The sequence below is a fragment of the Pygocentrus nattereri genome, chromosome 7 (assembly GCF_015220715.1).
Source record: "Pygocentrus nattereri isolate fPygNat1 chromosome 7, fPygNat1.pri, whole genome shotgun sequence".
NCBI lineage: Eukaryota > Metazoa > Chordata > Actinopteri > Characiformes > Serrasalmidae > Pygocentrus > Pygocentrus nattereri.
Window position 1 is genome coordinate 35816180 of NC_051217.1, and position 27320 is coordinate 35843499.

Here is a 27320-nt window from a genome sequence, read left to right on the forward strand (position 1 = left end):
GGGAGTGGGCGCAGGACGGGGCCACCTTAAATTGGCCGTGTTAGTTAATGATCACCACATACCCCCACGGTGGTGAGGGGGCGGAGTCAGTCCGTATTTATAGCTAAATCCCGCGCCTTTTTGCTCAGATGTTCAGACAGCTGTGCGTCATGGCGCGCTGCGCTCTGTGCTGCAGTAAGTGGGCATCATCTGACTTTTCATCTCAGCGCCTCAGCTTTGTTTACACTGACTGTAAATGTATGTTGTATGTTGCCTGTCTTGTCTCTTCTCTTCAGTCTAAAGGGTTTCTTCTTTTTCCCCTTTATAGTTTTGCTGGGCTTGTGCGTGACCTCCTCTGCTCAAGGTAAGTGTGTGGTTTGCGCAGGCTGTGTTGAAATATTATTTCAAAGGTGGAATATATATATATATATATATATATATATATATATATATATATATATATATATATATATATATATATATATATATATATCACTGTTATTGGAAGAAAACCTTACATCTCCATTTTTGTTGTTTTTCAGTTTTTAACATAATTTGAAATTACCTGTTACCCTTTACATTGTGTGTAAATTTCATGATGAATGGACCAAAGGAAATGGCCCAAAATAACTTGGACAAAAGTCTGGTTCCATTGACTTACATTAAAAGTAAAGTACGTTTTTCTCCCTTTCCTGTAAAGTTACAAGGTTCTCTTCCGACAACAGCGGTGTATATGTGTATATATATATCGTTTTTCATTTTTTGACATAATTTGGAAATACCTGTTACCCTCTATTCTATACCTTCTACATTGTGTGTATATTTTATTAAAGGATAGACCAAAAGAAATGGCCCAAAAAGTCTGGTTCCATTGACTTAGAATATACACATTTTTTCCTCCTACAACAGTAAGACTGTGATATATATTTTGATATATCACTGTTGTCAGAACAAAACCTCGTATCTCCAAAATTTTAACTTAACAGGAAAGGGAAAAACATACTTTACTTTTAATGTAAGTCAATGGAACCAGACTTTTTCTAAGTCATTCTGGGCCATTACTTTTGGTTCATTCATCATGAAATGTACACACAATGTAAAGGGTAACAGGTAATTTCAAATTCTGTCAGGTGGTTGAGTTACAGGGGTAAACATGTTGTTACTATCAGTTACTCAGTGATTGCTGCATCGGGCAGACCAATACTGCCAAAGTTTATATCTGCTGAAAGCTGGGTGCTGATTCACTTGTCTATTATAGCACTTAGGAAGGGGAAAGCTGCTTTGCTGTGTAGCTCCATCTACTGGGAAAAAAGCTCTGCTGTTAGCATTCAGTAGTAAATCATCTCATGCTGCTACCTCAAGGAACAGTAACTGGCTGTGGTGTGAGCCAGACTCCAGCTGACTGCAGGCAGCCTTTAATTACACAGCAAGACAACTGAAACCCCACCATGAAATGAACCTAACTGACTCAGTTATCTCAGGATAATTACGCTAATGGACTCTTTCCTCTTGTTTCTTTATAGCTGTTTGCAACAGTGATGAGAAATCCAGGTAAATCTTCTCTTCTTTCAGAACAGCTCAGAATGCCATGTGTCAGTTGTGTGTATAAAGCCAGATAGATGGCTATAAAAGAGTTCTCTCTTTTTTTTTTTATAGCAATCAATGTGGAAACCTGTTATATGATATTAAGAAGTACACCTGTTGTGACAGGAGTGTAACTCAAGGTCCTCACCTGTCCTGCTGCGGAACCACTGCCTACAACAAACTGGATAGCTCATGCTGTAACAGTAAGTAGCTCCTTTCTTTTCCAGTTAGAGGGATTTTCCAATTTTCCAATGCATATTACATCAGACGTTTGGAGTCACGCTGAGGCTGAAAAGTCAAAACACTGAAATAATAACAGCAGAATATCTGGGCTAGTGTTGACTGTTAGGGGGACCTGCTTCTTTGTTTATTTGTGATTAAGAGCTCTATGGAGTTTGTGAAATCAGCTGATCAGGACCAGTTTTACGGTCACTGCTTGACTGTCTGCCTAACAGCTGCATTAACGCCTGTTTACAACTGTATCCAAATCACTGTCAGCCTTTCACTTTTAATTTATTAGCACACATTCCTGTGGTTGATGCGTGGGTAATGCAGGTGACATGTAACACTGCTGTTGTGACATGTTCTGAAGTGTCGTGTTAATGTTGTTGTGGAATAAATTCAAACCAGTTTTTATAAACAAAGCAGCCCACTGCCAAGAAATTCCCCTGACCAATGCTAAGCCAGGGTAATTGTCAGGGAAGTTGTAGGGACTGTTTTTCAAAAAAAGTTTATAGCAACTTTTTACATTTTTCATACAAAGTGAACAACTGCTTGGGCTTTTCCCTGACCAAAGGTGACCAGGCCGTCAATCTCAGGACAGAGATGTAAAACTGTACAGAAGTAAAACAAAACGTTTTTGCATGTAAGTTAATAAAACCAGATTTTTTTTCCTGAGGACTTTTGGACAGTTTATATTAGAGTGGTTATCATGACATTTTAATACAATGTAAAGGGCACCTGGTATTTTTCAAAATGTGTCTGAAAATGAAAAACGACAAACAGATACAAGGTCTTGTCCTGACAGTGATGATGTGCTAGTGTAGTTGTAAAAATGATTATCTCAACTGAGAAAATGTGTAGTTTACTTATCAAAGATGCTGATGGTCTAATTGAGTGGGGTGAAAGTAGAAGAAAGCCTGATAGACTCAGGAGCCAAAAATAATAATAGACCCTAAAAATTGGACCTTGAAACCAGCCTTGATTTAGTCATCGCTGCTAACTGAGCTGTTTATTTAACCTTTTGGGTTGGGGCGGCACTGGAATGTTGATGTAATAACTGTGTGTGTGCTGACTTGACCACCCTCTGAGAAAGAGGTGGAGGCCTTAAGAGCTTCAAATGCTCAGTTCAAGGCTAGTACACGTCAACTGGGCTGGAAGTGTACAGAAAACGAATTTATACACTTTCACAACCATGAACCCCTTCTCTGTGCTTTAATGCCTACATTTACATGCATTTTCATAGCAATATAAATCAGCAGGTTTGAGTGATGGTCTGAGTGCACTGGATCCCAATCACACCTGAATTTATCACTTATGACGGGATCCCCCGGGACATAAGTAAATGCTAGGCTTGGACAAGGCCTAAGATTGCCAAGACTATTTTTAATGAACTGTGGTCTGAAGTCACCCGACTTCTATGCCATATTTGCTGTGCCACCCTCGGGCAGTTATTTTGTCATAGTTATCTTGTTGCTAGCTTGTTAGCATAGGGAAAACATATCAGCTAATGAATAGAGCATTAGATCGGGACACCATAATGATATGGCTGTAACGTTACACAAAATCCACAATATAATTCAATACGATACAGTTGGTCTCAATACAGCAAATCAGAAGGGGCTAAAACCTTATTAAACCATGTTGCCTTACATTAATATGTTAATGTTTCCATTTTCTTTTAATTACATCCTTCAGTCTTTTAACTGTACAATGTTTGAAAGAAAATTTGGCCAAATCTAACCATCTAGTTACAATATTAGCCCCAACCAGCCATATACAAATGTGTTAGCCCAAATCTAATCACAAATTAATACATTAGCCTCAATTTACCCATTTAGCCATAAGCTAATATGTTAACCCCAATCTAACCTAATCTCACAGCAAGCTAATATGTTTTTTGGAGTCAATCGTGACTCATTTTATAGTTTGGTTATGCAAGTGCCAGAATATGCAGGAAACTGGAAACAATTCAAATGACCTACAGCGAACATTCTCTAATTGCTTGGAGAGTAGAGCTTTTGACCGTTGGAGCTTATGTGGTGCCAGCTACTGTGAGAAGTGCAAGCAGCCACAAGTCAGTTTGAACTCTCTCCAGTAAATACAGGACTGGGTGGGATAAAGAGACTGTGAATAGTGTGACCCTTGTCTGTTGGTGCTAAGTAAGTAAGCATTTTTTGGAAAACTTACAAATGAGTCATAAGCAGCCATTGCCTGCACTGAGGTTACATGATTCAGCTTAGATGCTGACAACATGATGAATCTGATGCTTTGGACACTCCATGAAAATCCTGTCTTATTTAAACCTCAGACATTTTGTTTGGTTTACTCTCGATTGTTGAAATGAGTGGTATCACCACGGCAAGATCCAAACAGCTCTCTGAGGCCTTTAGGAAGAATGTTGTACAGTGAGGAAAATAAGTATTTGAACACCCTGTGACTTTGCAAGTTCTACCACTTAAAAATCATGGAGGGGTCTGAAATTTTCATCTTAGGTGCATGTCCACTGTGAGAGACATAATCTAAAAAAAAAAAAATCTGGAAATCACAATGTATTGTAATGTAATGACAAAATTGTAGACCTCCACAAGGCTGGAAAGGGCTCCAGGGCAATTGCCAAGCATCTTGGTGAAAAAAGATCAACTGTTGGAGCAATTATTAGAAAATGGAAGAAGCTAAACATGCCTGTCAATCTCCCTCGGACTGGGGCTCCATGCAAGATCTCACCTCGTGGCGTATCAATGATCCTAAGAAAGGTGAGGAATCAGCCCACAACTATACGGGAGGAGCTGGTCAATGATCTGAAGAGAGCTGGCACCACTTTTTCCAAGGTTACTGTGGTTAATACACTAAGACATCATAGTTTAAAGTCATGCATGGCACGGAAGGTTCCCCTGCTTAAATCAGCACACGTCCAGGCCCGTCTTAAGTTTGCCCATGACCATTTGGATGATCCAGAGGAGTCATGGGGGAAAGTTCTGTGGTCAGATGAGACCAAAATAGAACTGTTTGGTCTTAATTCCACTCGCCGTGTTTGGAGGATGAAGAATAATGAGTACCATCCCAAAAACACCATCCCTACTGTGAAGCATGGGGGTGGAAGCATCATGCTTTGGGGGTGTTTTTCTGCGCATGGGAAAGAACGACTGCACTGTATTAAGGAGAGGATGACCGGGGCCATGTATTGCGAGATCTTGGGGACAACCTCCTTCCCTCAGTTAGAACATTGAAGATGGGTCGTGGCTGGGTCTTCCAACATGACAATGACCCAAAGCACACAGCCAGGATAACCAAGGAGTGGCTCCGTAAGAAGTATATCAAGGTTCTGGAGTGGCCTAGCCAGTCTCCAGACCTAAACCCTATAGAAAATATTTGGAGGGAGCTCAAACTCCGTGTTTCTCAGTGACAGCCCAGAAACCTGACTGATCTGGAGAAGATCTGTGTAGAGGAATGGGCCAAAATCCCTGCTGCAGTGTGTGCAAACCTGGTGAAAAACTACAGGAAACGTTTGACCTCTGTAATTGCAAACAAAGGCTACTGTACCAAATATTAACATTGATTTTCACAGGTGTTCAAATACTTATTTGCAGCAGTAACACACAAATAAATTATTAAAAAATCATACATTGTGATTTCTGGATTTTTTTTTAGATTATGTCTCTCACAGTGGACATGCAGCTAAGATGAAAATTTCAGACCCCTCCATGATTTCTAAGTGGGAGAACTTGCAAAGTCGCAGGGTGTTCAAATACTTATTTTCCTCACTGTAGATGCATAGGAGTCTGAGAAGAGGATTTGAAAAGATCTCAAAACAATTAGAAATCAGTTGTTCCACTGTCTAGACAAAACTTTTAAAATCCTCTTTCTGGACTGTGCATCTACAACATTCTTTCTGAAGGCTTCAGAGAGCTCTTTGTTTCATTAGGGCATCCTAAATTTTTCATACGACTGGATCAGTCTGGAAAGAGCTAAGGCTCTGGAACTTCAGCTACTGAGAGCAATTTTCTGTAAATGGAGAACACAATTCCCAGAATTGTCTGACCTGCAATTCCACCTGGGAAGTCGTTAAAGAGCCCGAATAAACATCTGCAGGCCTCACCTCACTTGATAAAAACAGTATCTACAAGAGAGCTGCAAAGCCAAAACTACTGCATAAAGACTCGTCTCATATTTGCCAAAAAGCACCTTGATGACCTGAAGCCATTGGTAATAGTGTTCTGTAGACTGATGAATTGAAAGTGGACCTTTATGGAAGACACGGGTAGCATGGTAGTGGTAGTATGATGTTGTCGGGATGTTTGGCCGCTTCAGGTCCCAGGTAACTTGCCATAATTGACAGAACCATAAATTCTGCTGTCCATCAGAAAGTACTGCAGGTGAACATCTGGTCATCAGTTCATGATGCAGCAAGATTCAGAGTGCAAGAGCAAGTCAGTTGCTGAATACATATACACTGATCAGGCCTATCATTCTAACCTCCTCCTTGTTTCTATGCTCATTGTCCATTTTTATCAGCTCCACTTACTGTATAGGGTCACTTTGTAGTTCTACAGTTACAGACTGTAGTCCATCTGTTTCTCTGATACTTTGTTAGCCCCCTTTTACCCTGTTCTTCAGTGGTCAGGACCCTCATGGATCCTCACAAAGCAGGTACTATTTGGGTGGTGGATTAGTGCTGCTGGAGTTTTTAAAAACCTCAGTGTCACTGCTGGACTGAGAATAGTCCACCAACCATAAATATCTAGAAAACAGCGTCCTGTGGGCAGTGCCTTGTGACCATGACCACCCTGAATGACTAGAGGACAGTCAACACAGCTAATGTCTCTGTCTTTACATTTACAAGGTGGATCAACAAGACATATGCGCCTAATAGAGTGGACATGCAGATAAGTACATATAGGTCACACCGTGGTCACCAGCTTCACTTGAATTTGTTTCTTCACTCATTCATGGGCCGATTGCCAGAGTGGCTGCCTCCAGAGCAATTGCTGACTCGGGTTTTATCCAGCTAGGAAATTGTGCAACTCCAGAATGTCCAGATGATCCTTCAGCTTGACGGGAATATGTGTTTATTTTGCAGATGTGGTTACGGTTGGTTTGAGCCAAACTGTTTCATCTTGCTGCGGATCCAAGGCTTACAACCCCCTCAATCAGATCTGCTGCGGTGGAAGCATCCAGGACAAAACTTCAGCTCACACAGAATGCTGTGGCTCAGGTAGGCAAGTCAAATCAAATCAAATCAAATCAAATGTATTTGTATAGCGCTTTTTACAACGGATGTTGTCACAAACAATGACTGTAAGAATGTACAGAATGTACAGAAACCCCCCAGTGGGCAAGCCAGGGGCAACAGTGGCAAGGAAAAACTCCCTCAGAACCGAGGAAGAAACCCTGGGAGGAACCAGGCTCACCAGGGGGGACCCATCCTCCTCTGGTCAAACTACCTACAAGTGATTATACTACTAATATTATCAGCAGTAATATTGATATTAGGAATATCTAGGAGTCTATGAGAACATCAGCGTAGGGTGGGCAGCTCATCCAAGGTAGTTGGTGGTAGCTGGGGCGTGGGCAGCTGGTCTGAAGTGGGTAGCAGGGGGGCTCGGCAGTCAGTTGTCCTTCAGTGTCCAGCCGGACATGTGGGCGGTTGTATACTCGGAAAAAAAAGCAGGTAAATGGAATTAGTTTTGTTCTATCCGTTTGTACATAAACAGGCAATGTAAACATTTACAGAGTGTGGCTAACGACTCCGGCAGATCTGACTATGACAGCCTAACTAAAAGGAGAGAACCAGAAGGACACACAGACACGGCAGCACTCTGAAACAGTTCGGCATCCCTCCGCTCCACCGTCCACAAACTTGAGTGACCGCGTGCGAGCAGCGGGACGACAGCACCAGCGTCTCAGTTTACTATAATTCCCTGTGTCCATGGACCCCTGGATCTGCTGCCTTTATCTAAGGGGGAATATTACCTACCAAAGGCTAAACTGAACAAGTGTGTTTTCAGCCTAGTCTTAAAGATTGAGACTGTGTCTGAGTCCCGAACAGTTTCTGGAAGATCATTCCAGAGTTTGGGGGCTTTATAAGAAAAAGCTCTTCCCCCAGACGAAACCTTCTGAATTCTAGAAACTATTAATAAGCGAGCGCTCTGGGATCTGAGTGGTTGTGATGGCTCATAATAAGAAATAAGGTCTTGCAGGTATTCAGGAGCGAGACCATGTAGGGCTTTATAAGTCAGTAAAAGGATTTTATAATCAATACGGAATTTAATAGGTAGCCAATGAAGTGATGATAGCACTGGACTAATATGCTCAAATTTTCTAGTTTTAGTGAGGACCCTAGCTGCGGCGTTTTGGACTAATTGGAGTTTGTTTAAATTCCTGCTCGTACATCCTGACAGTAGCGCATTGCAGTAGTCTAGCCTAGAAGTAATAAAGGCATGTACTAGTGTTTCTGCATCACGCAGGGATAGGGCATTTCTGATCTTGGCAATGTTGCGAAGATGTAGAAAAGCTGTCCTAGTTATGCTGCCTATGTGTTGATCGAATGATAAATCTGAATCCATTATAACGCCAAGATTTTTTGCTGCTAATCCAGGTGCGGCTGGAAAGTCGGCGAGATTTAGGATTAAATCTGGTGATTTACTTCTTGCTAATTTTGGACCCAGAAGGAGAACCTCTGTTTTGTTACTGTTTAATAGGAGGAAGTTGCGTGACATCCAGCCTTTCACGTCTTTTACACAGTCCTCCATTTTCTTTAACCTGTGTTGGTCATCAGGCTTGGCTGATATGTACAGTTGAGTATCGTCTGCATAACAATGAAAGTTTACGCCATGATTACTTATAACTGTGCCTAACGGTAACATGTATAGTGTAAATAGTAATGGTCATAATATAGACCCCTGCGGAATTCCAAATCTCACTTTTGAATAATTGGAAGCTAAATTGTTTACCCTAACAAACTGATAATGTTCTGATAGGTAAGATCTGAACCATGATAGGGCCGTCCCTGTGACTCCAACCATGTTTTCTAACCTTTCTAGGAGAATATTGTGGTCTATTGTATCAAAAGCCGCGCTAAGGTCAAGTAGCACTAAGAGAGATATGTAGCCTTGATCAGAGGCAAGGAGAAGATCATTAGTTATCTTAACTAGAGCTGTCTCAGTGCTATGGTGTGGCCTGAATCCAGACTGGAATTTTTCATATATATGGTTCTTGTGTAGATACGAACTAAGTTGTTGGGCCACAGCTTTTTCTAAGATCTTAGATATAAACGGTAAGTTAGAAACAGGCCTGTAATTGGACAAAACGGTGACATCAAGATTTGGTTTCTTGATCAGAGGTTTGATAACTGCTAGTTTAAAAGCTTTGGGTACATGGCCCAGACTAAGGGATGAGTTTACAATAGTTGAGATAGGGTTTATAATAACTGGCAGTACTTCTTTGAGTAATTTTGATGGAATTGCATCGAGTGTGCAGGTTGTGCAATTTGCGGAAGAGATCATCTTCTCTAGCTCCAGCTGTGGGAGGGGGTAAAAGGTTTCCAGACTCTTTTCTACAGCTGTGTTTTGTTCTATATCAGCCAAGTCAGATGGCAGCCAAGCTGGATTTGAATTTGATACTGTGGGTTGAATTTGTTGTCTAATATTATCAATTTTATTATTAAAGAAGTCCATAAAAACTTCACTAGTGAGTGTTGCTGGGATTTCTGGTTCATTACCTGCCTGATTTTGTGTGATTTGGGAAATCACATTAAACAGAACTCTAGGATTATACTTATTATTCTCGATCAGCGAGGCCAGATATGAGTGAGATATCAGTGAGAGCATTTCTATACTCTATAAGGCTGTCCTTCCAGGCAGTGTGGAACACTTCTAGTTTGGTATGACGCTGTTCCTGTTCAAGACCAGCCCTGAGGGCCCCTCAAGTGGTCCAATTATTCAGTGTATTGTGATGCCCAGAACATATAGTTAGAGCAAAAATGTGAACCTGTGAACCAGACTGTGCATTACAGTGATATTACCATGAGTAAGTAACATATTGCTAAACCTACGTCACTAGATACAGCTAGACAGGACTAATTATGCTTTAGTCAGGCCAATTGGACATGCTAAATTACCCCTGTGTGAGTCCAGGGTGTATCCTGCCTTCCGCCCGAAGACTGCTGGGAAAGGCTCCAGCGATCATGACGGAGAAGTGTCTAGAATTAGTGCTTAACAACAAGAGCAAGATCTCTTGTTCTTGGGAACTGGTGAATAATAATACTAATTAGAGGTTAAGTAACTGAATGAACTAAAAACAAACCTACTCACAAAAAATTAAGTAAGACTACCTTCCTAAGTCCTAGAATAGCTGCATTCCAAATAGCTGTGCTGTAGATTGGCCACTTTTCTAGACTGTTATGCCATCAAAAGAATCAAATATAAAAAAAAATAGCGGAAAACGTTTCGAGGACGCTATCGGAGGTCATCCGCCATCCATAAGCCTTTGTGTTCCCATCTGACCCAAAGCATGTTGCCTAAAAAGTATGGCACCTTATTTATTTAGTTGTGTACTATTAAAGAGGTTGTAAATTAAATGCAGGTGAACCTTTTTAAAGTGAATTGAACACTTTTTAGCTGGATTGCATTTAATTATAGAGGACAATGGTTTGCCTGCCACGTTACATCAATGTTTTGCTTGGCATTCACATTAACAGTATTGATACCATCACATTTATTGAGACATATTTACAGCCAAGAAGGTAAAATGGACATAGAATGGTGTGGCTATCAAGGTGGTTTGATTTTATGTTGAAAGGACAAAATGGCTCTTCTTAACATTTATGTTTCCGACTCCTGACTCAGTGGTAATGTGAGGTACTTCATCAGCACTTTAGCTTGGTAGCTAGCATATGTAGCTTGCTAGCAGGTCGTAGCATGTTTGCCAGTGCCCAACCGGGAGTTTCTTTTGCCAAAGCTAAGCTTTATAGTAACTAAAAAGTTAAATGGGTTCATGTAGTCGATATATTAAGTGTAGCTGATCAGCCAGGACGAGTTTGGTGTTTGAAATTTGTTTTTTCAGAGCCCAAAACGAATGTAGTTTCAAAATCTGTAAAGAAACAAAAACAGAATATTCTAAACTGAAAAGTAGCAGCACAATCACTGACCACAGGTCACATTAAGCCAAAATACTCAAGGCTTATGCAAGGCTTAACCTCTTATTCTCCAGGGTATATTTTGGTTTTTCCATCTGAATTTACGTGACCAAATTGTAAGGCAAATTATTTAGTAACTGCATGAAATAAATGTACATTTTGCCCTCAAATTAACATTCTTACAAGCTTACTGCTGAAAGCTAAAAATCTTAGACATACTTTTTAGTATTTTATAAAAATAATTTTTACAGAGCAGGTCGCTGAAGAGACGCCATCTGTTTATACTTTATAGCCCAAATTTGTGGAAAAATGGGTCAACTGAGTTCAGCTACTTTAATTATAAGGGTTTAAAATTGAAAATGAAGATGCAAGGAGTAGAGGTCGTAAAGTGAAGATGCAAGGAGTAGAGGTCGTAAAGTGAAGATGCAAGGAGTAGAGGTCGTAAAGTGAAGATGCAAGGAGTAGAGGTCGTAAAGGTGGATGACTTCAAATATCTTGGGTCAACCATCCAGAGCAATGGACAGTGCAAAAAAGAAGTGAGGAAGAGGGTGCAGGCAGGATGGAGTGGGTGGAGATGGATGTCAGGACTGATGTGTGACAGAAGGATAGCAGCAAGAGTGAAAGGGAAGGTTTACAAGACAGTAGTGCGTCCTGCTATGATGTATGGTTTGGAGACTGTGGCTCTGTCTAAAAGACAGGAGGCTGAGCTGGAGGTGGCGGAGATGAAGATGCTGAGATTTTCGTTGGGAGTGACAAGCCTGGACAAGATTAGAAATGAGCAGATCAGAGGGACAGTGAAGGTGGAGCAGTTTGGAGATAAAGCCAGAGAGGCCTGGTTGAGATGGTTTGGACATGTGTTGAGGAGCAATAGTGGATATATTGGACAAAGAATGTTGGAGATGGAGCTGCCGGGTAGAAGGAGAAGAGGTAGACCTCAGAGAAGGTTTATGGATGTAGTGATGGTGGACATGGAGATGGTTGGTGTGAAAGTAGAGGAGGCAATGGATAGGGCAAGATGGAGGCAGATGATCCGCTGTGGCGACCCCTAAAGGGAGCAGCTGAAAGAAGAAGAAAGAATTATAAGGGTTTAAAATTACATCACCCATCTATTTGACTGGAAAGAAGGCAGTTACAGCCTCATACAACACCTACCTTTGGAATGTTGCTTATGAAATATGAAAGTTATGTAGAATATGACGAAGTTCATTCAAAGAGTTGAAGAGGTTAATAAAAACATTGTTATAGGAGCTATAAAAGTAAATGATTTTCCATCCACTGAGCTGATCCCAGGGCTTGAGATGAGCTATGTGTATTTTTGCCTTTCACCAACCAGCTCCCTACACACTGCATGTAGGATGTTTATCATCAAAGATTGATGATAAGGCAAAAATGTAATCACAATACGTCAGTGTTCTCATGATACATGATATGCCACAATATATTTTTTTCTAACAGCTGATAAATTGGAAAAGACAAAGCAGCCACATTTAAGAAATACCATCAAAAACATGCACAAAACATTTTATGATTAACATTTCACACACTGGCCTGTACTACATCCAGCTCTAACCATTCTCTCTTTGTCATGGATCATGCAGTTGCTCATTGGTTTTTAAGTATTGATGATACCTGTGATATGCTTAGAAAAGCATATTGGCATTTTGAGCACCATCTTCTGAATATCGGAAAGTTGGAATAAGTGAACGACAGTCCATCTCATATAGGAGTGATTTGGGTCTTTTGTCTGATCAGCTTCTACTCATATGACAAACTTTTCCTCCTTCACAGGCTTATATGACACCAAGAAGCAGTTGTGCTGTAAAAATCAGTTCGTCCAGCTCAAGGAAACAGTCAATCACGTGTGCTGTGGCAACGCAACACTGAACACACTCAAGCAGTGCTGCTGTGATACTCTTGAAGTGGAGAATCTTGACAGCGCATGCTGTAAACAGAAGTTGGAAAGAGGTTTGTGTAAAGTTGTTTGTGGATGATTTCTCACTGTTAGGACTGCTAGAAGCATAGATCTAGTTGGCATCGTCAGTTGAATAGATTACCTGTAGTCAAAAATATCAAAAGACTACCCATAGGTATATTTATATATGATGTTTGTGAGCTCCAAAACTGTAAATCCCAATAATGGGGCTCAGGTTGACTCATATGTTCTACAGATGTTTTATGTTTGACAGAATAAGTAAAACATCAGGTATTATTCACGATTATTCAGTGTGTTACTAATAATTGTAAGTTTTTTTTGTGAGATAACTACTGTAAGTTTTGAATGTGAACAGTTATGTACTACCAGGACTAACAGGACACCCTCCTCAGCCTGAAGTAGGCTTTATGGGGCTTTTTCAGTGAGGAAGTGCCACTTATAAGTGCTGTTTTTCTCCTTTATGAAGTTTTTACATCAATTCATTGCAAATGATGTCTTCCTTTATTTCCTCGCAGAGAGAGCATCTCTGCCAAATGCAAGCCAGCCAACGACTTCTTCCGCCCTGCTGCTGTAAGTCACCCTCGCTCTAACCAAATCTAGTGTTGAGGAGCCAGACAGAATAATGTGGAAAGAATTGGCAGCTGTGTTTGAGAAAAGGCAAGCGCTTGGATTTGGATTTGAGTTTCGACGATTTGCCGTCATGCCCACATAAAAGCGTGCAAACATTGACAGCAAAAAGCAGTGATGCACATCCTACACAGTAACGTCACATGAACGAATCACATGCATCATCAGCACAAACTACCGTGCAGAACGAGCTTCGCTGAGAAGATAACTCTGATCAGCTCTCAGTTTCATTATTAGAGCAAGACGAAGGTGAAAAAGAGAGATGAGCTGCTTTTCACCCTTTTATACAAAATAAGTGGAAAAAAAGCACATAAATTGTGATCTGAGCATCACATTAAACCAGTTTTTTAATAGAACGTCATTAATTACTGACGCTGACGTCTATTAAAATGATCATAAGCACAAAACACTGAAGGTAAACAGTTTCCATCAGGGAGAACCGAGTGGCTCTGAAATCACTTTTTCACACAAGCAAAGTTTCAGTTTAAGATTACTTTGTAAATTAGTTACAAGTTGAATAAAAACTGGCTTTAAACTCAGATTCACAAATATGTTTTCCTTCACTGTATTGATCTGTAGGTCTCTGTTCATAAACATAAAATATCAATCCATCCATTTTCTAAGCCGCTTCTCCGACAGGGTTGCGGGGGGGAGCTGGAGCCTATCCCAGCAGTCTTCGGGCGGAAGGCAGGATACACCCTGGACAGGTCGCCAGTCCATCACAGGGCAGACAGACAGACACAGACAGTCACTCACACCTAGGGGCAATTTAGCACATCCAATTGGCCTGACTGCATGTCTTTGGACTGTGGGAGGAAACCGGAGAACCCGGAGGAAACCCACGCAGACACGGGGAGAACATGCAAACTCCACACAGAGAAGACCCCAGTCACCCGGCCAGGGAATCGAACCCAGGCCCTCCTTGCTGTGAGGCGACAGCGCTACCCACCACGCCACCGTGCCACCTACACATAACAAAACTAATTTATTTCTATATTGTGGTCTATTTACACAAAGTTAGCTTAGTTCCATCATTTAGGTGACATACGTGCTCCCAAACTTTACACCGCTGCACTGACGTTGAACCGTGTGCTGCACTGACCAACAGGTCAAAACAAGCTCAGAACAAAGTGACCGCTGTGCCCTGATTGGTGTTCGTGTTTTGCACTTCTTTTGTTTTGCTATGTTTTTAAACATACAAAAACCAAAAGGAAGGACAGATTTCTCAAAATGTGGAGTAAAAAGTAAGACATTTGACTTTGAAATGTAGTGGAGTGAAAGTAAAAAGTCGCCCAAATTGGAAAAACTTAAGTGAGGTACAGATACACGAAAAAACTACTTAAGTACAGTAAAGAATTACATTTACTTAGTTACTGTCCACCACTGCTTTCTAGTAACAGTAGCCTCAAAGCTATAGTGCGAAACTAAAGAAGCAAGATTGTGTGAATTTACTTTGTCTTCATTCATCTTGGTTTAACTGATAAGTGATGACAGTACATTAAAAATCATGTTTATAAGTAAACCAAAGCCTGCACTTGTTACCATATATGGTCATGGCAGTGACAGTGATCACCACCATGACTAGCATGTTACCATCATGATGTAGACAGAAATAAAGATAGAGAGAGAGACAGAAAGAATGCATTTACATCATCTTATCCAGAGCGACTTACAAGAAGTGCTTTGTTTATCTAGAGAAATTATCTTTGCTAGTTACAAATAGATTAGAGAGAAAGCCAGTCCTGAACTGAGGTACTGCTAGAAACAGAAGTACATGTTGATACCCAGAGAAGGGTATAGAGTTAAACACAGCGCAGAGCAATACAATACAATACAATTTAAAAATTGCAGTATTAAGTGCTGTATAAAGAGATGTGTCTTCAATCTGCGGACAGCCAGTGCGAGTTTGTTCCACCACCTGGGTGCCAGTGCAGAGAAGAGTCTTGATGCTTATTTTCCACACGGTTTTTGGTCTGTTTTTGGCTTTGTAAGCATCAGGGTTTTAAATCTGATGTGTGTGGCTACAAGAAATCAGTGAAGGGAGGGCAGTCGTGGAGTGATGTGATTGAACTAGTCACAAATACGTCTTTGTTTTGAGATAATTATGCCTTTAGTGTTAACTGCTATTGCTCAATAGTTACTCATGTGCTGCCAGCAGTATGTCTTTGTTAGTGGGTTTGTAAATGCATATGTTCACATGAGAAACCGTGAGTCATCTTGCCCGTAGCAGTTGGTTGCGTAATAGAACTAACAGGGGTGAGACTACCCTCAGGTCCGATATTATCAATCTGCGCTTTTCACTATAGTGTTGTGTTCAACAGTGGTTTCCATCACCAGCCCTACCGGTTTCCTGTCTGCGCTGTAATGAGCTTCTCATAAAGGAGTTTGTTCTGTCAAATTGTTTACTTTTGATACAGTAAGCCAGTGAATGAGCAGATTGCTCTCAGTCCCCATCAACTGCACATTTGTACTTTCCCCTGTGATGGCATGTGCTGTTCAAAGGGTCCCTAAGACTGGGATTGAGAACCACTGTTGTCAGGACCCTGCTTGAAAAACCGGCATAGATCAGCATTGCTGGTCACCAGTGAAAACAGCATTTGGATGTTAGTACGCTGGTCATTGCTGTTTGAGGAATGTTGATGAGAGTTGGCTCCTGTTGAAGCAGTTTGCAGTTCTAACTGCTTGAACATGAATCATAATTAAAGTGCATGTGTTTATCTGTGTATTGCAGGAAGGACAACAGGCAAATGGACCCTGAAGGTAGAGTATTTGTCATCATCACCAACAAGTAATACTGAAGCCACTGAACATCAACATTAATGCTAAGCTAGCTAGCTCCAGGAACTCATACTATCCACCTCAATTTTGAGCTAATTCATACTTGTGAAAGATATTTAAAGGCCTGTTCCCGACATTTGTCCTACATTTAACTTTCTCCCTGATGTCATTTTATAACATTTGTGTGATTTTATGCACCAAAAACAGTCATTAATTTTTACAATATAACCTATAACTCTATAATATTACAATAACTCTTTATCTCTTAAATCAGGCTGTTTTCTTCTAATGCTTTTAAAACTGATATACACTCCTGTGCAAAAAGAATGAGTCAAGTCCAAAATATAAGGGTTTTCACTGATGGTTTTGGCCTGGTCAGCATCTAGATTTCTATTTGGTCTCGTGTTAAACACAAACTAGCTTATCAATGTTTTTAGCTGTCTGAAGCAGGCAATGCTGAGTGGAACAATGTTGACTCTTCTTTCAATTCCTCAATTCCTGGTTGACCAATTTTGAACTGGGTGCTTCAAGAATTAAACCCTTTTTTTGTGTCCAAAACTTTACAGTGAAACAAGACAAGATTTTAGTGATAATACGATGGTTCCACTCTGTGAAAGGATAATTAGAACCCCTTACGTTAAGGTGTTCAAAATCTTCACTTCATGGAATGTCATGCATTTTAAAGAGATATTATTGGTACTTTATCAGTGGGAGTTCTGATGCTGTTGTGATACATGCATGTGTCAGATCAGGGTTTCATCAGAATCATCATAGGCGGCTGGTACTGCACCAGAGCTAAGGAGCTAGGGGGTCCCAAACTGACCCACTAGATCTATTCCTGTGGCAAGACATAAGACATGAGTATTAAGAAAGCAGACAGTGTTAAAGACCTCTGGCACTAAGGGCCAGTCTAAGGTCTGAACATTCACCGCAACATCTTGGCAATTTGGTCCATATCCTGCCTGCTTTCTAATGCTTTTATAGTTTCCAGATTATGGAGCCCACCCACCTAGCACAGCTGAAAGAATGCTTCCAAAATAACGGAAAGTATTCCATTTTCAAACTGACCCATGAGTTCCATCCCCTTGACAAGACATGGGACGTGAGTGTCAGGAAGCAGACACTGATAAAATCTGGCTATTAGGGCTTGTTAAAGGCCTGGCATGTAATACTTTGAATGTCCAGTGTTCTAATACACTGTTTCATATCCTTGCTACTTATCAGTGCTTAATATCAGTGCTTAATAATCTAAGCCATTCCAGATGGTGCAATGTCTAACACCCACACAGTCCAACTGATCCAAAGTTTCCGAATTAACGGAACCTGAAAACATTCTGTTTGCTGATCCGTGAATCCCACTCCCACTCTCCGTATCCCTGTTTTTTTAGCCCACCCCTGCACCCCTCCGAATCTTCCTTTCTCTCACTGCAGTGGTAGTACTAAAAAGTATCATAAGCAGTATCTAGTATGTCAATAATGCTTACTATTTTTTCGCTATCTTAAGTATAGTGTAGCTAATTGTTTTATCTGTGAATTTTTTTACATCAGTCGTGTGAATACAGTGTCCCCTCCCTTATACTTCCTCTCTCTCGCTCGCCCACTATATCTATACTCTACTGCAGGCTCAGCTTACTCCGAGACACCTCACTGTGGATTGCAGCCATACTGTCCTCTTAAGTATATCTGTTGTTCAGGGAAGCTGTTTTCGAAAACAAGCGATGTTACTCAAGTAAGTCTAATTTTTTTTGTTTGTTTTTGACTGTCTGTAAAGTAGCTCTAATAAACTTGATTATTTGATTTAGAATCATGGTTTTCATACCACGTTTTCTACCAGTAAAGAGTTTTAGAGTCTTTAAAAGTCTATGCATCGCTTATTGATTGTTCAGTTTTTATTGCTTTATTATCTTATTGGTTATTGCTTCTACACAACAACTGGCAAAAATGCTAAGTAGATTGCATGATTACTAATACTTCTGCAGGATGGAGAAGTCAGTCTCTTATTATGTATGGTTGTTTTTACTGAGGCAGTGGTTCGAAAACTCTTCTCAGGGTCCCTCTATTCCTTTGTGTTGCTATTTGGGATCTAGCAAAAATGTAGACCATCTTGGGGATCCGGGGGCTGCTTTGAGAACCACTGTACTAAGTTGTGTCTGTTTTGCAGTGTTGTGGTGAGGAACCATACAAACTGTCAGAAGAGGGAGTGCTGTGTTGCGATGGACAGCTCTACCGCGGCCAGCCAGCCGGCTCTCTATGCTCAGGGAATGTACCGTACTCTCCACACAACTGCACCGTCTGCCAGGAACATGTGCACCTACCAGCAGGCCAGCAGTGCTGTGGACAGAAAACATTTAACCCCCATGAGGAGATCTGCTGCAATGGACACAGGTACAGGTACATCTAACCTCATGATTGAACTTGTGTAGATAGAACATAGATATACATACCTAGATGCTGTGTTGGGTCCAGCCAGGCACGTCAATGGTGCTGCCAATTTAGGGCAGTCACCATTGCTGCTGGACTGCATTCATGAATATTGCTCTCAGAAAGTGGGTTAGGATTATGTAACGGAGGGAACAGTGTCCACATTCATGTCTGTGTGATTCGTAGTGTTTGTGAGGTGTTTATGTGTAGATATGGCCATGTGGTTAATGAGGCACAGAGGACCTGCCGATGGAATTATTTTTCCCTCTGGTTTTCGATTAAAGCTTGTTTCATATAATAGTCCTTACACTCCTTAAACCTCCTTGTTTTACACTCCTTAATTTTCCCATTCCATCTTACGTGGTGCATTAGCCAGCTTCTTGTTTGAATTTCCCCGTTCCACCTTAAATGGTGCATCAGCCAGCTTTTTGTTCGAATTTTTAGAAGTGGTTCACACATTGATGGATTTGCTGATTGTGTTTTTACCAGAGCACGTGCTAAACTCACATCAGGTGCAGACTGAATACTTTCCTGCTGGTCCAGACAGATAATAAGCACAATCAGTTAATAAAGTTAATAAAAAGCAGTGCGTGCAGCCTATATTAATCTCTTTCTGAGGATTGTAACAAAACACATTTGGTGAAAAGTGATCTTGACCTCTGCAACATGGCGGATGCACAGACGTAACTTTATAGAGAGAGAACCCAGGATAAACCTATTTGGCTGCCTCTGTGTTGGGAAATGCACTTCTCAGAATGTTTTGCTCTGTTTGATCTGCCTTATCTGTCTCTTCATGTGTCTAGCCCCTACCTATCTGGGAATAGCACTCTATCCGTCTTGAGATTCCCCTGTAGATATGTCTGTGCAGGTGTGTAAGAGGGAAGCATTGTGTGAAAAACAGCAAGCAGTGTACCTGTACATCTATGCATGAAAACATTTGTTGTGTACTGTAAGTAAGCTCCCACAGCACAAGCTGATTGGTTGAGAAGAACTATTATTTCTGACAACAGCATGTTTTTCACTGTACGTGTCATTTGGCTGAGCACTGTTTGCTTTAAAGCAGGATAATTAATATGTTAACATATTAAAAGATTATCTTATATTTTCCATAAGATTTGGCCTGCAGCCTGTTTGGTTAGATTCAAAAGAAGGCCTCTGCCAAAGTCTGTCGTTGCACCTAAGCAAGTTTTTGATCAGCAGCTTAGACGGAAAAGCTAAGCAAACTGGAATTAGCCAGAAAAAGAGGAATATGATTTGGCAAAGAAAAAGGGCTGTGAAATGCTTTATGAATGGAATGAATTCAGAACTCCTGGCCAACTGTTGTTGCACAGAGAAGAATTAGACCTCCTCATTTAACCCATTCATGCAGTGAAACACTCACATACATACACACTAATGAACACACACTAGGAGGCACACTTGTCCAGAGCGGTAGGCAGCCCTATCCACAGCACACAGGTAGCAGTTGGGGGTTAGGTGCCTTGCTCAAGGGCGATTCAGTCACATACTGCCAGCTTAGGAGATGAAATTGGCGACCTTCTGGTCACAAGGCTGGTTCCCTAACCTCCAGCCTCTGTACAGTGCCCCTTTATACAGTAGCTGGAACAAAATCACAGTCAGGTTAAACTGGAGACTCTCTAAGTACTGAAAAAGCATAATATTATGACTGTAATGGCATGTAATGTAAGAGGCTTCTGCTATTTTAGCAGGAAGTAATAATAAATATTAAACTAGACTTTTGTGGACAATTGGGCATTCTTTCAAGTAAAATCATAGCTATAATTATCCTCCTCCCACCTTTGGCACATGTCTGCCGCCAAATCACAGCTGTAATGTTATTTGTAGTGCATGATTAGGTCAAAGTCTACTGCTGACTGACCACTTTCTTAATTTATGACCCCCAGCTGCATGTGGTGGTTGGTTAGTGTAGTGGGTAACACCTTTGCCTTCTACGCTGTAGACTGGGGTTCAATCCCCACCTGGGTAAGCCCCCTACACTATACCAATAAGAGTCCTTGGGCAAGACTCCTAACACCATCTTTGCCTACCCTATGTAAAATGATCAAACTGTAAGTTGCTCTGGATAAGAGTGTCTGCCAAATGCCATAAATGTAATGTGGCTATGAGTATTGTTGAAGGTCACTGTCGTTTTCCGGTATGAGATCCATATCGATATGCTCAAAGCTATGTGAGAAACATTCTTCCTCTAATGTCTGGAATGTCTGCTGGCACTGACATGCTGTCTGGAGCAGTTTCTTTCAGGCTCCAGCAGAATAAACATAAAAATATGTGGCAGGTGACGGGTGGGTCAGACTGTCTGACTCTGAGACGCAGTGGCTCACTTTCAGTAAAAATAAGACTTCTGGCTCTGCTACTGTATGTAGCAACAGGGCTGCTGTACATGAAGTGTCTTTGTCTGTGACTATCTAAGGAGTGTCTGAGTAACACTCATTTTAGTCCTGAAAAAACAGATAAAGGTTTGTTTAGACCAGAGGGTCAGCAACACACGGCTCTTCTACTGCCCTGTTGCGGCTCCACAGCAGATTTAGATTTCTAGGTAAAAATAAAATAAACCTCCTTTGCAGTAAAATAAAGCTCTGCTGATCTTTCAACACAGTTTAACAATAAATGGTCTTAAACACTGGAGTTAATGTAGAACTGCTAATTCACCCTTTAACCATATAGAACAGTGCCCAGAGTACTGGTCACATAGCAACACATACAGCAGTCTCGCAATTTCCCCGTTCCACCTTAAATGATGCAGCAGTTACATTCTTGCGCCTCAGAAACCATTTAAGTTGGAACGGAAAAATTCAAACAAGAAAGCTGGCGAATGAGGAGTGACTTTGGCCATTTTGCAAGAAACTTTTTGCAAGTTGTACCTTTTCTGTTCTCTGTTCTCAGCCATAAAGGGAAAGCGGACATGACCTGCTGTGGCTCTCATGCTTACAACGCCAGCTCTGGTACACACATGTGCTGTTCAGGCCACCTCCATGACCTGACGAACCTGAAGAACAAAGAAGAGGCGGAGTGCTGTGGTCCTGTATTGCTGACCAATAAGAAGGAGCAACAGTGCTGCCACTCAGCAGAGAAATCTCTGGTCTATAAGACCCAGCCTGGCCATTCCTGTTGTGGCCACTGGTACTACAATATGTCCATGTGGAGCTGCTGTGCTGGACAGCTCACTTCCAAGCCAACACATGCAAAGATAGGAGGTATGAAGCAACATACCTTCTTGAGCAGACATATACAGACACATCGGCAGCTTTTATTGTTGTTATTTTTTTTCCCCTCATGCACATAGTTGTATCCTGAGGCTGTGGTCTGAAAACAGCACATGGCGTCTACTTGTCTAGACCATATGACTCCATGTCTCATTTGTCAATTTATGAGGAGCTGAACTGACTGAATCATTAATGTGTTGCATCAAGAGTTGCATAACTGTTTAACTAACCAGCTTTTCATATTTTTGCCAGAGTTGAAGTTTATTCGACCCCTGTTGGACTTCAGCAAGTCTGCAATTTGCAAATGGCCAGGTACTGATCTTTTATGCAATCAGGAGATTTTGAAGCCACGAAAATGTGCCCCTAGTAAGAGTAAACAACAAAAAAAATGTCTTGTGTATTCCTTGTTCTATTCCTAAATTAACTGACAAAACTGTTAAACTGTCTTAAATAATTTTTACTCAGTTTTTTTGTTGTGCAAGGAAAATAGCACGTCACAGAAATGACTTATATTTGAATTTTGATGCATTAGATTGTTGTCTTTTTTATATAATTATTCATTTGCCTTAATGATGTTAAAATAATTTTAAATACAGAAATATAATTTTATTCTGATATCCTTATATATACCCACACACACACATTTTCTAAGCCGCTTCTCCCTCAGGGTCCATATATATATATATCAGGTATAACATTATGACCCCCTCCTTGTTTCTACGCTCATTGTCCATTTTATCAGCTCCACTTACTATACAGGTCCACTTTGTAGTTCTACAGTTACAGACTGTAGTCCATCTGTTTCTCTGATACTTTGTTAGCCCCCTTTTACCCTGTTCTTCAGTGGTCAGGACCCCCATGAACCCTCACAGAGCAGGTACTATCTGGGTGGTGGATTATTCTCAGCACTGCAGTAACAGTAATGTGGTAGTGTGTGTTTTGCTGGTGCGAGTGGAGCGAGTGGATCTCCAGTGCAGCTGGAGTTTTTAAACACTGTGTCCACTCACTGTCCACACTCCTACCTTGTAAGACACTCCTACCTTGTAAGTCCACCTTGTAGATGTAAAGTCAGTGTCAATAGCTCATCTGCTGCTGCACAGTTTGTGTTGATCATCCTCTAGTCCTTCAGGAGTGGTCACAGGATGTTGCCCACAGGACACTGTTGGCTGGATATTTTTGGTTGGTGTATTATTCTCAGTCCACTGAGGTGTTTACAAACTGCAGCAGCACTGCTGTGTCTGATCCACTCGCACCAGCACAACACACACTAACACAACACCATTCAGTCAGTGTTAATGCAGTGCTGAGAATGATCCACCACCCACATAGTACCTGCTCTGTGAGGGTCCATGGGGGTCCTGACCACTGAAGAAAAGGGTAAAAGTGGGCTAACAAAGTGTGCAGAGAAACAGATGGACTACAGTCTGTAACTGTAGAACTACAAAGTGCACCTATATAGTAAGTGGAGCTGATAAAATGGACAATGAGTGTAGAAACAATTTACTTATAATCATCATATTATACCCGATATATTTATAATCTCAGGAAGTGTTTGGGTAAATGTCAGTGGTGTTACTCATGAAACTTGAAGTGATTTTTTAAAAAATGTAGTAAAATAACACACATGCAATGTTTGTTATTTTCTAGGTACAATGTGACTCTGAAATTAAAGTGTCAATGGATTTTTAAAAAGGCTGAGATTTTAGTAAGTTTGTCAGTGGAGTTAACCGTCAGTGGTGTTACAACTTTAATTAAGTTGTCCAATATAACAGGCTACATTTCACATCTAAATTACTTACCAACATTCATATCACTGCAATGGTAGAATGACCCACAGGGTGAATTTTCAGGCCAGTCGTTTGTCTTCCCCACAACTAACATTCATCCGAATTTGTTCTCTGTCCTTCCAGTGTTGTTAGGAACAGTGCAGAGTGTAGCAGTGAAGCAGAATAAGCGCTTTGTCGTGCTGAAGGAGGCGCTGGAGGTCAACACAACTGTGAAGTCTTGCGGAAACTCTCTAGAAGTCGGGCCACTGGACCACTGCCTCTTCCCTGTGCTGGAGTTAGGCAGGACCTACCTCTGGACGAAAAACAAACAGAGCAAATATGAGCCTTTGGCTGACGTTACCGGCTTGACAACCCCACTTCACACCATCTTGAGCCTTTGTCAGCATAACCGTACATGCTATACTGCTTAACAGTCGGGCTGTGTTCTATAGCCTCTTTTCCACTGTGGACCATGGAGAGTAATTATTTTCATCTGAACACAATTTGGCGCTTACAAACCATCTCCAGCACAGGTGCCTTGGCTTGGTTAGCTAAAACGGCTCAGTGCAGCAAAAGCATTTGGATATGAGGCCTTATGAGGACTGTATATCTACCAATTCAAATTAGTAATGCTAGATTTAGATCTAATAATGTAGATGTATATGATATAAATTTGGCCTTGTAAAATTCATCAATAACCAGTGATTAACAATCATACACTCAGCACACATCACATATGGAACTATGTGGACCAACTTTCTAACAGGTATGTAAGTTAGGACAATTTTGCTCACATTTACATTTTAAGTAAGTATAGAGAAACACAAGGGCCTCAATGTGAGAGCACTGGCAAGGGCATGTTGTTCCGGATGTGACTGAGCAGGCAGATGACACTAATAATTAGGCTAAATACTTTAGCTGCCATTAGCGAGAACCAAAAACACTGAAAACAAATTCCACTCATCTCAGTGTCACCCATACTGACAGATCGATCATCAACTTACTGGCAGATTAAAACTAAGACTAAAGAGAGAAAAGCTTGTGTAGAAGCCCACAAGTCATCACCATCTACCACTGCACTGGTATGATCTCCAATGTTAGCATTAGCTCATTAGCTCATCTGAAACAGCTTCTGTTATTCAAGCCCAACACGAAAACCTTATTTAGCAGAAAGAGATTTTTCACTTTGGTATTTTGGCAGAATACTATGGGGTTTTTTTTCCAAATGATTTTTCAAAATCACCTCTGTTTGTTGTTAAGCTACTTTTTTACTAAGTGTTTTTAGCCTGCTAGCACCAGCGCACTACAATACAGGAGCCTTTTCTCCAGTTCACTGAATATTTGGGCATTACATGAGAAATTTCTGTGGAATTAAGTAGCTGAGATGTAAACAAAGTCATTCAGAGAGGTTTGGTATGAAACACTCCATTGTAGAGTCACAGTTGTTCACTGTGGTGGCGATAGGAACCGAACATCTGAAGCACTTTAACAGCTGTAAAAGCTACCTCAGACAACGTTATTACACTAAATGGCTTTGAATACATTGCCTGATGCCTGGGACTTTGTTTCATGATAGTTTTGTGATAAGATTTTGACCCAAACCCCATTTAAAATGTTAACAAAAAAACCCCCAAAGCAAACATATTTTGTTTTTTCATGTCCTCATGTTCTCGCTATTTCACATCAAACCAGCATGAATGACTTTGTTTACATCTCAGTGACTGATTCATGCAGAATTTCTCTCGTATGGACACTTGAATATTGAAATCAGAATGTATATCCCTGATCCACAATATGACTAAACCTACATCACTTCACGCTACTGTTGTGATGCTACATCTGCCATGTCAAAACTAAGAACAGTCCAAAAATCCTCCATATAGTCAACAGAATGAGGAGCGACTATGTAGCCATGATAACTTCTTGCTAAAAAAGCTGTGGCACAAAACTGCCAGACTTTTAATCATTGTCTCTATTTACCACTTATTTTTTTTCATATTCATTTTCCATTTTGTGATTTAAGCTATCAGAATCTAGAAGTTGCCCACAGGTTGCCCTCAAAATCTCAGTGAGAGGTAAAACGGCTTTCTTCAAGCAGAGAGCATGAATGACAGTACTGTATACGTTGAGACTGTTAACACCTTGTGTGCACATGATTGGAACATATTTGGATTTCACTTGATTGCATGAAAAGCCCCCAAGAACGCATTGTTATGGTTATTACAATCGGATCGCTCAAACCATATTCGGATCTCGACCACTTTTAGCACAAGTGTATATGGAATTCTATATCCACATATAATGATGACGGAAATATGCCTGCTGAGTGCTGACGTGCAGGTGAGAGGATGAACCAGGAGGATGTGTGAGGCTGGACTTATTGGGAGAGAAAGTGCACACTTGTGCCACCTGCTGGCTGCCTTGTTAAATGTTTTGAATCTCCATTTATTTCACTGTAGGGAGCAATAACACAGCAGGGGGACATTCTGCCTACTTTGGACACTCAATGATTTTATTGTCAGTTCAGTTCCAGCACCTAATCTTCTCAATTAGGGCAGTTTAGGCACTAGACAGTACTGCCTACTACCTGAATATGTCACCAACAGTGCACCTTTCCCTAAGAACTGTCCCTACTTTGAGAGTAACCCATTGAAGTAGTTGATGAAACATATTGTCGCTGTCCAAAGAGAAACAAGTATCTCCAAAATTGTAACTTTAAAGGAGAGGACAAAAACTGTCTTTACTTTCAGTGTAAGTTAATGGAAAGAGATTTCATTCGAAGCGATTTTGGAGCGTTTCTATTCGTTCAGTCATTGTGAAATGTAAATGAAGGCATGAATGGAGATACATGTTTTTCATTGGACAGGGACAAAATGTATGCAAACATATGAAAATGCTTAGATTCTGGGACATTTTGTGTCCAGATAAGCAAAATCCAAGACCATCCAGGAACCCTAGCTCTTGGCCAGGTTAGCCACAGTGGGCTAATTGGCTAGTGATGAAAACATGATGCGGAGGGTTTTTTCAGATGTCTTCACATACATTTGCTTTGTTTGGCTACAATATTTCGTTTAAAACTATATTTTCTTTAAATTGAAGTAAATGACAGTAAAGCGAAATGACATGTTACGGCACTTTTTAGCTACGTTCACGTTACAGGCCTCATTGCTCAAATCCGATTTTTTGCTCAGATCCGATCTCTCTGACATGATGGTTCACACTGGTTTAGGTAAATGATTCAAATCTGTCATTAATGTGAACGAACCGGTGTCCTGAAATGACCCTCATGAGCACATCCTACTCATTAACGTCACGTAAATGAATCACGTGCATCATCAGCACAAACTAACGAGCAGAACGAGCTTCGCTGAGAAGATCGTTAACTCTGATCAGCTCTCAGCTTCATTATTAGACGTAGGAGAAAAAGGCGAGGTGTTTCTTTTCCATCGTTCACAGCCTTTAACTTCTGTTTGGCGCTGCTGCCATGGTAACGTGGCACACGCACAGTGGAAAAAAAAACATGACTTGCAAACTGAGCGTCATATTATGGCCACATGGCCATAAATCAGATACGTATCCGATCTAGGATCACATATGAAAGTGGCTCAGGTCAGCTTTGAATAGATTTGCGTGTCCACACAGCCCTGAAAACA

At 40.9% G+C, this 27320-nt stretch overlaps 1 protein-coding gene across 3 annotated transcripts; it reads left to right on the plus strand.

Annotated features, from left to right (window-relative positions):
- LOC119263676 (galaxin-like) lies at window positions 1–25275 on the plus strand. Of its 3 annotated transcripts, none has more exons than XM_037539864.1 (13): window positions 1–174; window positions 308–343; window positions 1503–1530; window positions 1636–1766; window positions 6863–6997; window positions 12707–12883; window positions 13367–13421; window positions 16210–16238; window positions 17879–17985; window positions 18418–18647; window positions 21582–21892; window positions 22154–22213; window positions 23812–25275. In XM_037539864.1, the coding sequence occupies exons 1-13, from the start codon at window positions 129–131 to the stop codon at window positions 24096–24098; spliced, it is 1632 nt and encodes a 543-aa protein (XP_037395761.1). In that variant the 5' UTR covers window positions 1–128; the 3' UTR covers window positions 24099–25275. The 3 variants fall into 3 exon arrangements, with proteins under 3 accessions (XP_037395761.1, XP_037395762.1, XP_037395763.1); XM_037539865.1 differs by having other exon boundaries at window positions 18418–18641; XM_037539866.1 differs by having other exon boundaries at window positions 1690–1766.
- Window positions 25276–27320: the final 2045 nt, after the last annotated feature.